The following is a 16,604-nucleotide window of genomic DNA, read 5'->3' as shown; positions in this document are numbered from 1 at the left end:
CGGCCAAGTGCGAGTCGGACTCGCCCACCGAGGGTTCCGTACTTTTTAGTATTTGTTGTTGTAGCGGCAACAGAAATACACCATCTGTGAAAATATCAGCTGTTTAGCTATCACGATTCATGAGATACAGCCTGGCGACAGACAGACGGACAGACAGACAGACGGACAGCGGAGTCTTAGTAATAGGGTCCCGTTTTTACCCTTTCGGCACGGAACCCTAAAAACAGACCAACGACTAACCATAGTTTCACCTGATAGAAAGAGCCGAGAGGATCAAATATTTGGTCAGTCATAGTTTATTCGCTCTTACTTATACCTACATGAGACGAGAGATACTAGCGGAATTTATATAATACATTACTTCTCATAGCTTAAAAGCGTTTCGCTTATGAGCAGGTTGGATAACCATATAAGGTGTTTTTGATTTAGGTGTTACGAACTCCAGTAAGGTTTACAGCTACTAGCATTAAATAGGAATAAAATGTTTTAGAAAAGTATCCGCCCGCGTTGGGCGCCACTTTTTAACGAATTTTGTACTACTTGGTGTTGGTGTATCTTACTCAATTAATCATTATCGTTTGTACAGATACATTTATATCAAAAATTCATATATTATGGTAACCGGTAGTGCAAATTATAAGGTACTGAAAAAATTAAGCTCCTAAAATGATTGCCACTAAAGAAGATACGAAAATAATGGTTTACAATTGGCATAGTCCAAAAGTAAGACAGATAGTTGTGAGAAACAATAACATGTTTTAATTAACGCCATATACAGCAAAAAAATATAGCAAAGGTTTAAAATCTAAATGTTAAAGCCTAAGATATTAAAATACTTACGCTATTTTTAAATGTATATTTAATGAGATTGTATTATTGAGATTGTACCTTAAAAATACTTTGAAGTCTCAAGGGCATTTGCCATTAAATTTATATGAAGTTACTTCGGCTGATATTCATAAAAGGTGAGTTTAGGCAACGTAACTTGTCGCATTTACGAAAAGGATACATATAAAATTAAGTATAAAATCATGTTCTCAAGAAAAGTGGCCATCCCTTGTTGGGCGCCACTTTTTAACACAGCTTTCTAGTGAGAGGTACCAAGGCTACTACTGTCCTTAACCCTAAAATGACAACTTATTTCACGGTAGTATAGACTCTAAGCGCCTTAAGTAACGAAAAAATTAAAGAAATTACGAAGTCACTCACCGTAAAAATGTATTTTGTAGACACTGAACTTGTATTCGCAAAGTAACAAAGAATTTAATGATGGCGAGAGTTTAAAATTTCTACGCAATATACGATAAGAAGTGTATTTTTTTTACATTTTGTATTAAACGTGTTTTCGTTCTGGTAAGCATTTTAACCGAATTACAGGCAAGTCTGAGTGACTAGTATAAGTAGTATTGGCAGTAGTAGTAAGCACTTTATTATAGGGGAACTCTTCCGGTTACGGTTAATCTTACGTAATAAGTTTTAGGTTCGGTTTTGTAATATGTCATTATTTACCAAAATAATTGAAACAACATTAGAAAACTATTTGCCCCACGGTGCACGTTGGGCGCCACTTTATGACAAATTTTCTACTACAACGTGTAAGTCTACTTACCTATCATAAAATAAGTAATAATACAAAGCTCTTTGATTCCTTTCGGTATTGTTATTTTTAAGTTAAGATAATATAATTTATTTTAAAATATATGAGCAGACAATCTCAAAGTACGTAACAAATTCTTATCGTATGAACTTCGTGAATATTTTACGACTCAGCTGCAGAGCGAAAGTTGAAATATTTTACTGACAATTTACATATATTTTATGAACGGTGAACTTTAAACATAAGTAAGTCTCAGCTCTTCAGGATGGCGAAATACATCAATTTTATTGATAATATGAACAAACTAGTTTTCTCATGTGATACGAACAAAGGTTTGAAGAAACAGAAGCGTTCTACATGGAAGTCATGAACAAAAACATGCATGCTTGCTGACATAAAAAAGTTTTAACTTATTAGAAGCAAACAGTATACACATAGATAACTAGGTAACGGTGGACTGTATAATGAGATGAGATGATAGAAACACCTATTAGAAATTAATTATTTTAATAACATATTAAACAAGAAAATACGGCACAATATTTGTAGGTGACAAGGCAGACTGACAATTAATCCTTAACGTAGAACACAAGAAAAGTATAAAAATCTTACAAAGAGGTCACATTCCAGTCGCGAACATACCGGACCCCCAGTGGAACACTAACATTGGCTACTGGCTGATGTGCGGCCTCCATTAGAATACGATTTCGATTTTGTCGCTTAATTTTTTATTCCATAATGCAGTCCACTTTTTTTACTATTAATAACAAAGTAAGCTGAAACTGTATCAACAGTGCCGAAAAGTTGAAATAAATACGATGACAAATTGCCGTTCCTGAAGTTGTTTACTGTATTTCTGCTCCAATCCAATTCGTAGACGCGCCATAAACTATGTGAGTTCAGTCTTAATGACACGGATTAAATTTATGAGACTCCGATACATTTCTAATGACTTAGGTATTATGGTGGTGTGCCACGGAAACTTTCCTATATATAATAAGACGTCATGGGTCAACACATAACACAACACAGTCATATTAGAAAAAGAACACTTTTGTAGACATTGAAATAAAAGTAAACGACTGGTTTATATTAGAGCGTTTTCACATTGTCCGATCCGATATCGGATGTCGGAAGGAAGTAAAATGCAGCGAAAATGATAGCTTTAGCTTCCCTTATCTTTGCAATGTCTACAGGAAAGATGCAAACGAGTATAAAATGTGCATGGCCTACACTATCGAGTAAGGAAAAAACGCCGGAAAATTTTAACAAAGTCAATTAGTGATTAAAAACTTACAGTTAGAATCTCTAATGGGATTATTCGATGTTTATGCCATTATTTTTTCTTCCTATTCGCGATTCTGCACAAAATGAATTCCACGCAGCTGAATTTTATCACATGCGTTATTCTTCACACTCATTAATTTAAAGGTATGTAAAGTCAGATATTACCTACACCGTGAATGGAAGAAAGTTATTTTAAGGCTAATGTTTTTTCTTACTGTAATAATTATCTGTTTTTTTTCTAAGTACGTAATTTATAAAACCCTAGTTAATAAAAATATAGGATGTATATTTGGATGTGTGCTTGTTCAAAATGTTGTTAAACTTCGGCATTTTCAAAACTACACAACATTTCATTACCGGAGACCCTGACACATCCCATCACTAGATATCTACTCAATATTACAGGATTACGAAAAATCACCTGAATAAAGTCACATTTGAAAATTTCAGACTAAGCCAGCTGTGTGTAGAAATGCTAAGTTATTCAGAAATGCTGAACCATATTAATTAGAATTTATGTACTCTAGGCACGAGCAGTCATGAATTTACTGATATAATTATTTTTTCATAAATCAGGTGGTAATTATCGAATTATTTCAATGATTCTTTAGGATTTACAGTAATCGTCTTTTATATTTGTAAATGTACATTGTTCTTATAAGTTCGTACTATATTTATTTATTTTTTAATTAAAAATAAAAATCGTAATAAATAAATAAAATAAATAAAATAAATAAATATTATAAGACATTTTTACACAGATTGACTAAGTCCCACAGTAGGCTCAAGAAGGCTTGTGTTATGGGTACTCAGACAACGATATATATAATATACAAATACATAAATACATAGAAAACACCCAAGACTCAGGAACAAATATCTGTGTTCATCACACAAATAAATGCCCTTACCGGGATAATTACTAGGTATTTAACTTTATTTACCTACTATGTTAATTATCTGTGCCAAATAGAACAATTTAAAAACTACAACTTTTTCCTTACAATGGGAAAAATACCTCAAACATAACCAGGATTCAATAAAATACTTTTTTTTAAATATCATGTTCGTCGTTCCAAAGTAAATTAATGCATGTCACTTATGATTAACTATCAACTGTCCATCACTAAAACACGCCCATCAGATTCAAAATAGAGACAAAATAAACATTTATCCATCCTATATTGTTCCAAAGAATTATCTATGTAATCCATCCTAACGAAAGATTTCCTTCTAATAGATCCTGCAATATTAGTCCCTACTTCAATATTAGAACAAAAACAACAGTTAAACATTTGACTACCTACAGAATAAAATAAATTGCATAATATTGTGTATAATCGTAATCAAAATTGACAAGCATAGTTTTGTAAAAATTAATAGCTTTTTATTTAAAAAAAATACTAGCGACCCGCCTTGGCTTCGCACGGGTGCAATGTAGATATTATGATTGCAATATATACATGTAGACATTATGACTATACTACAACCAATTTTCACAGAACCTTAACGAATAATATATTAAAACCTTTCCTTTGAATCACTATCAATTGGTAAAAACCTAATTAAACCCGTTATCAACCATAGTTTAAATGATTTTTCTGTTCTACGTGCGGAAAGCGTCAACTTTCGGCACGCTGCGCTAAACAAAGTTGCCGCTTTTCGGCTCCGTCGAACAAAAAAATAGTATACACACCTCGGCCAGTAGGTAAATAAGAAAACCTCAGATCACATGCAATGGTCGGCCGAGGCGAAGCCGAGCTCAAGCTCTATATTCTCCACTCCCTGGCCCAAAACGGGTTCGGAACTTCACATACACCTTTGCAATGTCTCGCGGGTATAATAATTATGCAGGTTTCCTCACGGAGTGCGCCTTCACTGATTTTTTTTAATATGCAAAGACACAATGTAATAACAATTTGAGTGGCCTAAAACTCCATCTATTAGTAAGCAGGCATCTGTGACTCCATCCCGTGTCTATATCGAAATTGATTGGAATCGTTCCGTAAATAATGGAGGCAGGGGCACGTTAATAGCAATCCGATCGGCCAAATAATCCCTGCATAACTTTACCCCCATAATATCCTTATTCGTCTTCATGCGTTTAGGAACAACAGGAGCTGGATTCGAAGTGATAAATTGAAAAATTGCCATTATATTTTTTTTTCAGAAAAACTCGAGAGGCCCCTCAACGCGGATGTCTCAAGTAAAAATTTAACGAAAATGGTCACCATCTTGAATTTCTATCTTTTGACTCGATCTTGATGAAAATCGATATCTGAGGATCCGAGAGGCCCCTTAACACAAATCTATAGTCCAAATTGAACGTAAGGGTCGCCATCTTGATTTTCTTTATTTTCGACCCGATCTTGATGAAAATCGATATCTGAGGACCCTCAATACGAATTTAATGTCAAAATTAACCAAAACAGTCGCCATTATTCATTTCTTTATTTTTGATACGATCTTGATGAAAATCAGTTTTTATCCAATATAAACACGTTAAATAATTGAAAAGCGATAAAAAATTACATACCATGATATTCCAAAAACATTGAGAATTACCCTCTAGTGTGTGAAACCTAGCATAATGCTGTTAAAAATCAATAGAAAAACGCATACACGATAAAAAAGGAACAGCAAAAAAATCTATACCTCACTTTGATATTCCAAAAACTTTCAGTGTTACCCTCATAGGTAAAACCGAGTGCAATGCTGCTAACAGTGCTCACAGCTCAATGCATAGACAGTAAGATTAGTGATCCTACACCCCTGCTTGCATTCATGTTCACGGCAGGTTAAACCGCTTATGTTAGCTAGGTGTATCAAGCAAATTTCATGTGTGAATGGTCAAGCCACATATGCAAACGTTAGTTTAAGCTACTGAAATTGCAATATGAGCTCTAGTAACTTAGATCCTTAGAATCGGCTTAGAAATCAAACTTCAGGGAATTCATGGGAAATTGTAAACTGCTGCCAAAAAAAAGTTTAAAATAATAATTGCAAACTATCCATGGCAAAAAATACGACTGGCAATTCGTTATCAAATATTTGATTTTAAAACCTTTTTCTGTTTTCCAATCAACGTTAGATTAAAATAAACGCAAAGCTTCGTGGAATCTTTGCATTGGAAGAACTAAAATAAAAATATCACATTTAAACAAGCTTCATAATTACCTATTTCCAAGAAAAAAATCTAAAGTTGAACTAAACGTATATTCTCTGTTATGATCTAACTTTAACTGATATGAAGCCGAGTTTTTAGTTTTATCTAGTGAATAATTATTTTTGACTAGCGACCCGCTCCGGCTTCGCATGGGTAAACCTTTAGAAATTATACATCAAAACCTTCCTCAAGAATCGCTCTATTGATAGGAGAAAACCGCATGAAAATTTCATCAGTTCAGTTGTTTTTGAGTTTATCGCAAACAATTAAAAGCTATTCGCTTTTTACTCCACCAGTTTGAGGATTCTTGATTTAAATATTTACATCGCATAAAGCGAAATAAAAACAATAAGTATTTAACAATATATTTTCGTAAAAACACGGCATCTAGTATTTAAGCCATAGTCATCATTCGCTTGCTCTTATCTCATTCACTTGGGTTCGGTGCAGCATGTCTTTTTCGCGATACTTCATACTTCTCTATTGCACTCACTCTAGTTTGAGCGATAGTAGCTGAGTCAAAACTGGGAGTGATCAATAAACCACTAGTACCAATATTGGAAAAGTATAGAATTTAGTTTCCCTACTTGTCGTTTAATTTGGCCCCTAAAAGATTAATAAAATCCCAACGTATTCATGGGATTTTTAATGAGGTGTCTCATTGTTGGGGCCGATTTTACCTACCCAGCAAAACGGACTTCAGTATTACGGTCCGAATAAATGATGTAATTGCACTATTGCTTGAACAAAGTGGGATAATGTGTAGAACAAAGTGGGATAATGTGTCGAACAAAAGGTGGCTCCGATCCGGTGGTTTCGGTTTCGTTTCATTCAGCCGTAAACACATTTTATTACGGTCGGGGATGAAATAAATAAGCCAGTCCCTTTATGTTTCCCGATTTAAAACATTAAGGCGGATTCTACATGTGATTAAAAAAATCGAATATCTGTATTATACGTTACTAACCGGTACTTAATTTCGGTATCTCGGTTTTTAAACCTATATTTTTGCGATTAATGCAGCTTGTCTATTAATTTATTGTTCTCCTTTTATAGTATATCCAAGCTACTTCCGGAAATCAAGAAATTATAAAGAAAAGCGAGAAGTATTTAGATTTTTAGGGTTCGGTACCCAAAGGGTAAAAACGGGACCCTATTACTAAAACTCCACTGTCCGTCTGTCTGTCTGTCTGTCACCAGGCTGTATCTTATGAATCGTGATAGCTAACCAGTTGAAATTCTCGCAGATGATATATTTCTGTTGCCGCTATAACAACAGATGCTAAAAATTAAATTTGTACGGAGCCCTCGGTGGGCGAGTCCAACTTGTACTTGTCCGGTTTTTAATTGAATGTAGGTACCTAGTTATATAGTTAACTTGGATTTTACATAGTTTTTTTTTCTATTTAATATATTTGTGATTAGCTTCTACCCGCGACTTCATCTGCGTAGGATCGTGATGATGATTAATAAAAACTAAGTATGTCCTATGTCCTTTCTCAGGATGAAATTTGATATAATCAAATTTCATCTAGACCAGTTCAGCGGTCTAAGCGAAAGAGGTAACAATTAGACAGAGAGACAGACAGTTACTTGCACATTTATAATGAATGAATTAATGAATAGTATTTATTTTAGGACAGGTCCCATATTTATAATAATTATTAGTAAGTAAATTGGCTTTGGTTAAAAATATAGTTATTGTTTTTTTTAATTCACAAACATAGGTATATAATAATAATAATATTTTCTTTATTGTGCATAATTAAAACAAATTTAGATACATTATAATTAACATAGCGAACTAAGCAACAACAGGCAACATAGTTATTTACCTAAAACTAGTAATGCACCATGACCCGTCCAAAATAGGAATTTGCAAGTCGCAGAACATTCACAAAATTTACGAACATTTCTGCAAACTTTTCCACTTAGAAAATTCCCGTTCAGAATAGGGATTATTACTCAATGTTCTTAACTGTTGACTATTGTTTCATATAAATAATTTACGTCAATTTCGCGCCTATTTCAAGTGTCATAGAAATAGAAACTAACTGTAAGAAGCATATAGACATAGTATATGCAAGTATTTCAAGGTTCATAGAAATAAAAGGGATTTGTAAGAAGGTTTGGAAATAAACGTGCAAAAAAAACGAGAACATACATGGCATGGGAACTTTGCAATGTATAATTTGGATTTGTATAATTAACCTAACAAAGAGTAACAGTATTTCCTTTCATGGATCGTAAAATTTAATATAACTTATGCCATACAAAATCATTAATCAAACAATTGAGTATCGAACTGTTAATTGAGAAAATTTAATACGAAAGTGTAAAATTTCAACTCAAACAAGAATATTTAAGTTTGAAATGGAGTTTGATGATTTAACATTTAGGATAAAGTAACATTATAAAACAAATTTATTTATAAATAATATTAAGGAAAGAGGGGTGAGACTCGGAAGCTCATTCTAACTATCGTCCCAGGACGCTCAGTAAGCGTACAACTGGCGAATCGTGTTGTCCTTCGTTTAAATGGTGAGTAGCAAAAATTTAAAAATTAAAAGGTGTTTTATTTCATCTAATTCTCTTACTATTTTCATCAGGTACCTGTTTGAGAATATGCATGTTTATCGATTTACGTCAAAACAGTGCCTGTTTATTTAATGATTTACATTTTTGTTCCTCAATTTTACCGTTATATTGTTGTGTAAAACTTTTGATATGTTAAAACATGGTCGTGTGGTAGAAGCAGACGGGCTGATAATTATGAAGAAAAAAATCTAGGCTATATTCCGTAACCATACAGATATTATAAAATTTTAATTTATAAGAGCCAATAGACTAACAGGCTCTAAATTTAAATGTGAACCTACAACCTTCTATCTTCTAAATACTTTTTTAAACAGTTGCATCCTGGCCGTCAACAGCCTAAACGTAAACAGGGTGAAGTTCTATAAGGGTTCATAGTTGACTACGGAACACAAAAAAGGTATACGGTGAAAGTTTGAAATACAAAACCTTTTTTTGTCACGAGGAAAAAGTCACAGACAGAGTAGTAAGTAGGTAGGTATAACAATAACAACATGCTTACTTCTTGGCTGCATAAGAAAACTGCCGAGTAGCTAAAATACATATGAACTTAGTAACGGAATGAAATAATATTCTGTTCCCGTTTAAGTTTTTTAAGTAGATTCGTAGTCCGTATAATGCGATGCAAATGCTTGAATATTCAAACTGAAAATACTCAAGCAAGTCTGGTGAAGTGAAACACGGAAGGCGTGTTCCCATTTTATTTAAACAGTTTCTTACTTGTGTAAAGAATGGAGATATAAAAATACCCTTATTTTCATATTGTTACAAATAGGGATTGCAATCCGGATCTGGTAATCCGGCCGGATCCGGCAGTTTTTACGAGCTACCGGATCTGATAAAAATCACCGGATCCGGACCGAATCCGGAAAAACAAATATGCTCCTAAGCGCAACACCAGTTATGGATTTTAAAAAAGGTAAAGGTGACGGATGAAACGTTGAACAGATGCAAAAAAGAACAAATGAAAAAGTTGTAGATTTAGTAAGAAAAGAAGATATTTAATACGACGATGATTGAGAATAGAAGAGGAAATATGTTGGTGGTTGGTGGCACTGGCAATTACATAAATACCATAACAGAAGGAAAAAATAAAAGAACAAGATGCACTGAAAGGTATTTGTGTTTTACCTATGTTAGGAGAAGGTTAATGTTATATCTTGATGTTGTGACAGAAGTTCAAAACTAAACAAAGAGTCAGGATTAAAGCGGCGGTACTGCGCCAAATAGATTTGGGCTCATAAATATTTGTATAAATACATGAAAAAGAATGTTTCCTATAAGTAAAATGAGCTAACTTAAGATTTAAAGGCACTTTCCCTCCAGGGCCCATTATTTTTTTCCACACTGTATGTATGATAAAAATATAATAAAATTTCAATTCAATTTTATTCAAATTTAAGAGAGAAACTTTTGTGAGTTCCATTAAATTTTTTCTTCTTTCATCTCCTAATACATACGACTCAACGTCTATTCTTCTTTATATATATGTAATTCTTTATTTGATCGATGTAACTTCTTCGGTTTTCCCTTTCCACTATGTTTTTCAATCCTACACTTTATTTTTGAGATCGTTGTGTCGTTTATGTGTTCCCCATATTTTCCTTCTTAAAAGACGTTGTACTAATATTTGTAAATTAAAAAAGTGCAGGATTTCTTAATGATAATTATTGATCACTACTTTCACGCATTAAAAATAAGGGCAATATAATAATGGACCTTTATATCATATAAATTTTGGTTAAAAGTAAAATATTTTCTTTAGTTACTAAAATTGATGTCAGCGTTACATATAATTCAGCTAAATATCGGTTACGAAAACGTATCAAATCAAGGAGTTCCTGTTCACACCCCATATTCCATCATCAGGATTTGGAAACAAATTACATTTTTAATTTTTTTTTCTCTTATCTTATAATTTTTTAATTTTTTACGTAAATTTGTAAATAAATGACAGTAGATATAAATTTTTGTCTTTACAGTGTGATTGTCAATTTTTACTACTATGTTCTATTTTATTGTAGTTAAGTATCTAATAAGAAACTTATTTTTTAACTTCAAATTAATAGTAGTAATAAAATTGAAAATATATCCTTTATTTCTCATATTATGCGAAAAAATGGAAAATATTACATTTATTTAAATTTAATTCCCTTATTTCAAACCGGATCCGGTCCGGCCGGATCCGGCTGGATTATGGCCAAAATCCGGCCAGATTAAAAATCAGTCCGGTATGCAATCCCTGCGCGTGAGTTAAACCATAAAATTATTATGTTAGTAGGTATGACTCAAGACAGTTTAAATTCTTGTGATTGTCCCCTACAGTTCACACGGGCTCTGTATAATATATTATTAATAATTTGCATATGTATTTATATTGTTTATTTATGTAGTTTATAAAGGTATTATAGTATATAAATATTACTAGTTTGTATATTGGCGTTAGTATTACAATTTATATTTAGAACATTTTTTTTCGCATCACACTGCACCCACCTTAACTAATTTCTGTTTGGCCCAGTGGTTGACTGGTAGAGAATGCCTCAAGGCATTAAGTCCGCATTTTGTACTTGTTCTTGTGCAATAAAATTTAAAATAAATAAATAAATATTTAAAAAAAAACTTACCTAAATATCCAAATAAGCACAGCAGCGCAGCAACCCTCATCGTGATTGTTCTTATATTTTCACATTATCAACCCGAATCACTTCCGAAATCTCCGACACTGCAAACAATAAATACTAATGTTATCCTTCCGTCCAACCAAAACAACAATTACGCACAAATAACAAAGAACATACTAAATAAATATCACTCGGGAAAGGAAACAAGAACTTATAACAATACGTAAACATATTTGAGTAGTAAATAAAAGTAGTAATAATATTTAGTTGAAGAGGAAACTAGGAAAGATTTGATGGCAGCTCCTTAATTCATCGTTAGTAGAAGTCCCACTAACTTTTATCATCACTCACTCGAAAAGAAATAAGAAAGTTAGTTACTTATATCAGAACCAATTAGTAGAACTGTGATAAGTTTTATAGGTACCTAATAAGAATTCGCAATAAGTGCATAATCAGGGACCGGACAACCCTTTCCGCGATAAAACCCTTTCAATGGGCGACACTTAAACACGGCTAACACATTGAAAGACTTTCCATTTTGAACTGCAAGCCCATTCATACCCTTACCTTTGACTAACCTTTACCGAAAAGCTAACCAAAAATAAGGCTAGCTCTTAATAAGGGTTACCCTTATCTTTAAGCGCTTTTTATAAAGGTTTCCTTTTGCGTGAAAGAGACAGGATTAGTATATATCTACGGTAGTGTATGAAAAGGAAAGAAAATACGTGCCTAGTCAAAGAACGCCGCCGTCGTGCTTAATGAACAAGGTAGACGACTTAAATTAGCACGCTTATATGCTAAAAGGGAAGCCCTTTATAAGGCTAACCCTTATAAGCAATATGCAAGGTGTTGGTGAGCGGATGATAAGGGTTTTGTAAGGGTATTTGGGCTACCGATTATTCAAATGTGGTAGCTTTATATAAGGGTTTTTAAAAGCAAACCAAAGGGTTTCGTCTGGCAAAGGGTATGGTGAGTTAAGCCTTATGCAATACCCTTATAAAACCCCGATAAGGGATAGCGGGCCGGTCCCTGTGCATAATTAAGTATATGTAGGTAACTAATAAAAAATTAATTAGGCTTTGTCCAATGGCTAAGGCACCCTGTATACTTATGTATTGCGAATTATTTAATCATTAATCTCTAAAACAAAACTTCCCTCGTTTTGGACGTTTGAATCTCTAATGCACCTACAATTAAACTATGGACTCCTGCTCGAAATATGTTTGTACTCATCCATTCGAAAGTTAGGTATAATAGTTTGGTATTTTAAGATGAAAATTCACTAAAATGTCTGACATTTTGTACATGAATTTGTTTTTTTTTTTATTAATGGCATTATTTTCATTACTTAAAATCATTTTTATGACTAAAACATTATCAATATAGAACAAACTGGAGTGGAATAACTTTTTAAGTATTGACTTGCACAGGTATATTTTAGATAAAGGATCAGTAATACACTCCTCTCAATCCGATTGGGTACACTATAAATCAATCCAGTCGAGACCTCACCCCTTTCCGCGGCTCGATCGAACGGGAAAAAGCGAATCTACTTACTGGAAATCAGAGCGGAGCGAGATATAATAGAGACCTACACTCAGGAGGAAATTCTCACATCAGTGATTCTACATTAAATTCGTCAATTTTGAGAGCCCTATTTTCAGTTTTTGTTTAATATTGCATAGTCAGCATCGACAGTAACGGATCAACTACGCGTCAAAAGTATCAGCCATTCTTTAACAAAGTGAGATATATCTTAATAGTTCACATAGACATGTCTGCATATACATATGTAGATGTAGAACAAATATAGTACATTGTGAGAAATAGGTACCTTTGAACGCGAACTGTAGATATATACTTATTTGGAAAAGTATTCCATGGTGGCAGATACTTTTGTCCTGATGTTTCATCCGCTACTATAGGGATGATGATGACACATATTGAATTTTATAATAAAATGTAGTAAAAAAGGTAGCAAAAGAGCAATTTATCACAATAATGTGGATATTAAAATAATATATGGAAATACAAAAATACAGGACTTGAATAGGAACAAAGTCATTTCGTGTGAATAGGAACAAGATCCCTAAGTAATAAAAAATTAGAAGTAGTGCGTCTCTTTTACATTATTCTAGAATTAATTGTATGTCCATCATTCGTAGCTACAATATAAAAGATAACAATTAAAACAAAAAATTATACAAGTTTCTTGGTAAGCTTTTTATATTGGCAAAAAGCTAAATAATCAAAGACGAATGTCTTTGATGTCTCATTTGAAGGAGCTCTATTAAGTTCATTGGCTTACGATAGGTAATGACGCAAATATAAGCCGATCCTCGAATGTGAGAATATTCACGCGCCTCCAAAACTCTTTGATCAAAGGAGGTCTTTGAGAGCCTGCTACATACGCGTTTGTGCAATCATCGCTTGTTGAGATTCTGTATCCTGAGCTCTCCTGAGCCGCTTTGCGACCGTAGATTACTTATCAACTAGATGGAGCATAATATAAGATGACTTTAAGGTCCATCCATTCTAATTTAAATAATACGTATTCTGTATGCGCAACAGTCAAGTGGCAGCCGTAAAACATTTCTTATTTGAAAATGGATGGATGTCAAATACTAAATATGTACACACAGCTGATAAAGACATACGAGTACTCAATTTATGAATGGAAGTCATTCGTAGTTCGCTGTACACATGTTTACGGTACAAACCTGACTCCCTCCCTCTAACTTTTGAACCATATACATATATTTTTAAAACTAACAGTACTATTACTTATTCTGTGAACTAACACGGGACCTAATCGTACAAACTACAAACTGACCTGACCTGGCGTGAGTCTGCCTGTGACCACGAACGTAACGTCATGTTCGAAAAGTCAGGCCATAAATAAACGTAAGTTTGTACGCGATTAAGTCCCGCAAATAATTATGATCGGTCCAGCCCATTTTGAGTTATTGCAAAAAAATCCTCTCTTCTTAGTAAAAAGACGTACAAAGCGCTGCGAAGGTACTCCTTCATGCGTGTAATGTACATGATACTTACTAACAGCCCCCGTTTGGCTTGTTCTGACAGAATGGTAACTAAGTACGAAACCTCAGAGCATGGCCCGATATGCTCTTGGCTGGTTTTATTTTTTATACGTTTGACGTTTATCGATGTAGGATTATCACCTAGGCTAGGCCGAGTCGCTGTTAGGTGCTCGTCTTTTGTATTGTATTGTATTGTATTTCTTTATTGCAGATAACAAGATCCATATTACATTAAAAAACAAATCTTAAAATTAAATTAAATTAAAATTAAATCAAATTAAATTAAATTAAAATTTCAGTCATTACACACACAACTCACATAAAAAGGCACATTACAAAAATTCAACACATACAAAATAAATATTAATAATGTCAACAAAATTCCGTCAGGTCAACTCACCACATGAAGGGTGTTCCAGTGTCTCGCTATGGGGGAGTCTAAACTGCTAGCGATCACGCCCAGTATGCTGTTGTTACTCTCGCGCACACGGCGCATGATGGAGGCGACCTGCTTCCGAATAATGGCATGGAAGCCGTCTACTCGCGCTTCCGCAAACATGCCCGAAGCGCTACAATACCTGGGCAATCCCAACAGCATCCTGAGCGTGTTGTTATATTGCACCCTTAAGGCACTGACTGCCCGCTGAGTATAGTCCACCCACAGGCAGCACGAATAAAAAGACTGGCAAAAAGCCTTAAATAGGGTAATTTTTACCTCCCTACTGCAACGCGCAAACCTGCGGGCCAACATATTCCCCCGAACAGCCAGCGCCCTACGCTCCCTCTCAATGTCCAAGTCGTCCGAGAGGCACTCCGTGACCCAGTGACCCAAGTACTTAAATTTATCGGTTCTTTTTAGTGGCTCTCCATTCAACATAATATTTGGGACTCTGTCCACTTTAAAACCGCGCGACTGAAATACGAGAACCTCACTCTTCGTCGTGTTGTACCTAAGTCTTTCACAATGCGAAGTCAGTTTGAGGTAATCTATGTTTCAGCCTACCGAGCGCTGGAGCCTGGAACATCTCTTTTGCACAGGAAAATATTCAAAATTCTCGGTGAATTCAGAGTTTTAACGCAAACATTCAATTTAGGACGGCATACGGTTGCGGCGCGAAGTCAATTGATAAGGGGGTGGCAACAATATCGCAATCAATATTTATTTTATAGACAATAGTGTTTCCAGTGCAGTGGGCGGGGCACATTGCTCGCGGAACTGATGGCCGGTGGGGCCGGAAGGTTCTGGAGTGGCGTCCGCGTACCGGAAGACGAACTGCCGGTAGGCCTCCAACGAGGTGAAGCGACGACCTGGTGAAGGTCGCGGGAATTCGGTGGATGCGAGCGGCACAGGATCGGTCGAAGTGGCGAGCCTTGGGGGAGGCCTATGTCCAGCAGTGGACGTCTATCGGCTGACATGATGATGATGATGATGATGATGATGAAAGTGTTTACATGCATACAACCTATATATATAGGTACATACAAATATTAGTAATGTGTTGCATAATTATTCGATCTAATATTTATCGTTTTTTTATTGCGAGCTTAAATTGTAATTTTAAGTAGAATTTAAAGAAAGATATTCAAAAATCGACCCCGAGTTAACTAAACTTAAATGAATTCAAACCATTGTTCGACCCGAAGTTCGAGCTCAAAACATATCTTTAGCACGTTTTATTACTTTTTATCATTCAAATACCAATTTCTGAAATCAAATTTTGATATTAGATAAAACCTAGTTACGTCCAATGACATTAAGAACTAGTATCAATAATCATTATTACTTATTTCCAATTCAAAAGTGTTCTTCCACGATGAATAATCCATTAAATTACCATCTGGGCTTAGTCAATATAAAGCCATAAATTTAAAACGACTCAAGTTGACTAATACCCGGTTTAATTAAAAGTGAAATTAAACCTTAATACAAACTTGAGCCTCATTTCAAGGCTTGTTAAATCGCTATAGAGTTTATTCGGTACTTTAGATATCGGTGCTACGAACGTTTTGTAAAAATAGTCGAGAGTAAAAATTTCACGCTTTGGAGGCCGATTCTATTTGAAAAAATGTAATATTAGAACAGACTCGCATTTGGCCGGTTGTTTGTTTATTTAAACTTTATTACACAAAACATAAACATAATGTACAAATAACGGACTTTATACCTAATGGTATTAAACAATATTATGGCAAAAATTATGCGCATTTAGGACTAAATTAAGGTATTAAAACGATTTCCAGCTTCCTTGAAATTAGTTCCTAGTAAAAACGCTTTTTATGGATCTAATTTAATT

The 16,604-nt window shown here is 34.3% G+C and overlaps 1 protein-coding gene across 1 annotated transcript in view; it reads right to left on the bottom strand.

Annotated features, from left to right (window-relative positions):
* The window catches only part of LOC134748731 (limbic system-associated membrane protein-like), a 123,042-nt gene that overhangs the window by 90,576 nt on the left and 15,862 nt on the right, over positions 1 to 16,604 (bottom strand). The window contains exon 2 of the mRNA XM_063683506.1: positions 11,273 to 11,370. Coding sequence (XP_063539576.1) covers positions 11,273 to 11,312 — 40 coding nt within the window. The 5' untranslated portion in view covers positions 11,313 to 11,370. The remainder of the gene's footprint in view (positions 1 to 11,272; positions 11,371 to 16,604) is intronic.

Source organism: Cydia strobilella, chromosome 17 (genome assembly GCF_947568885.1).
Source record: "Cydia strobilella chromosome 17, ilCydStro3.1, whole genome shotgun sequence".
Lineage (NCBI taxonomy): Eukaryota > Metazoa > Arthropoda > Insecta > Lepidoptera > Tortricidae > Cydia > Cydia strobilella.
This window is presented reverse-complemented; position numbering and strand designations above follow the sequence as displayed.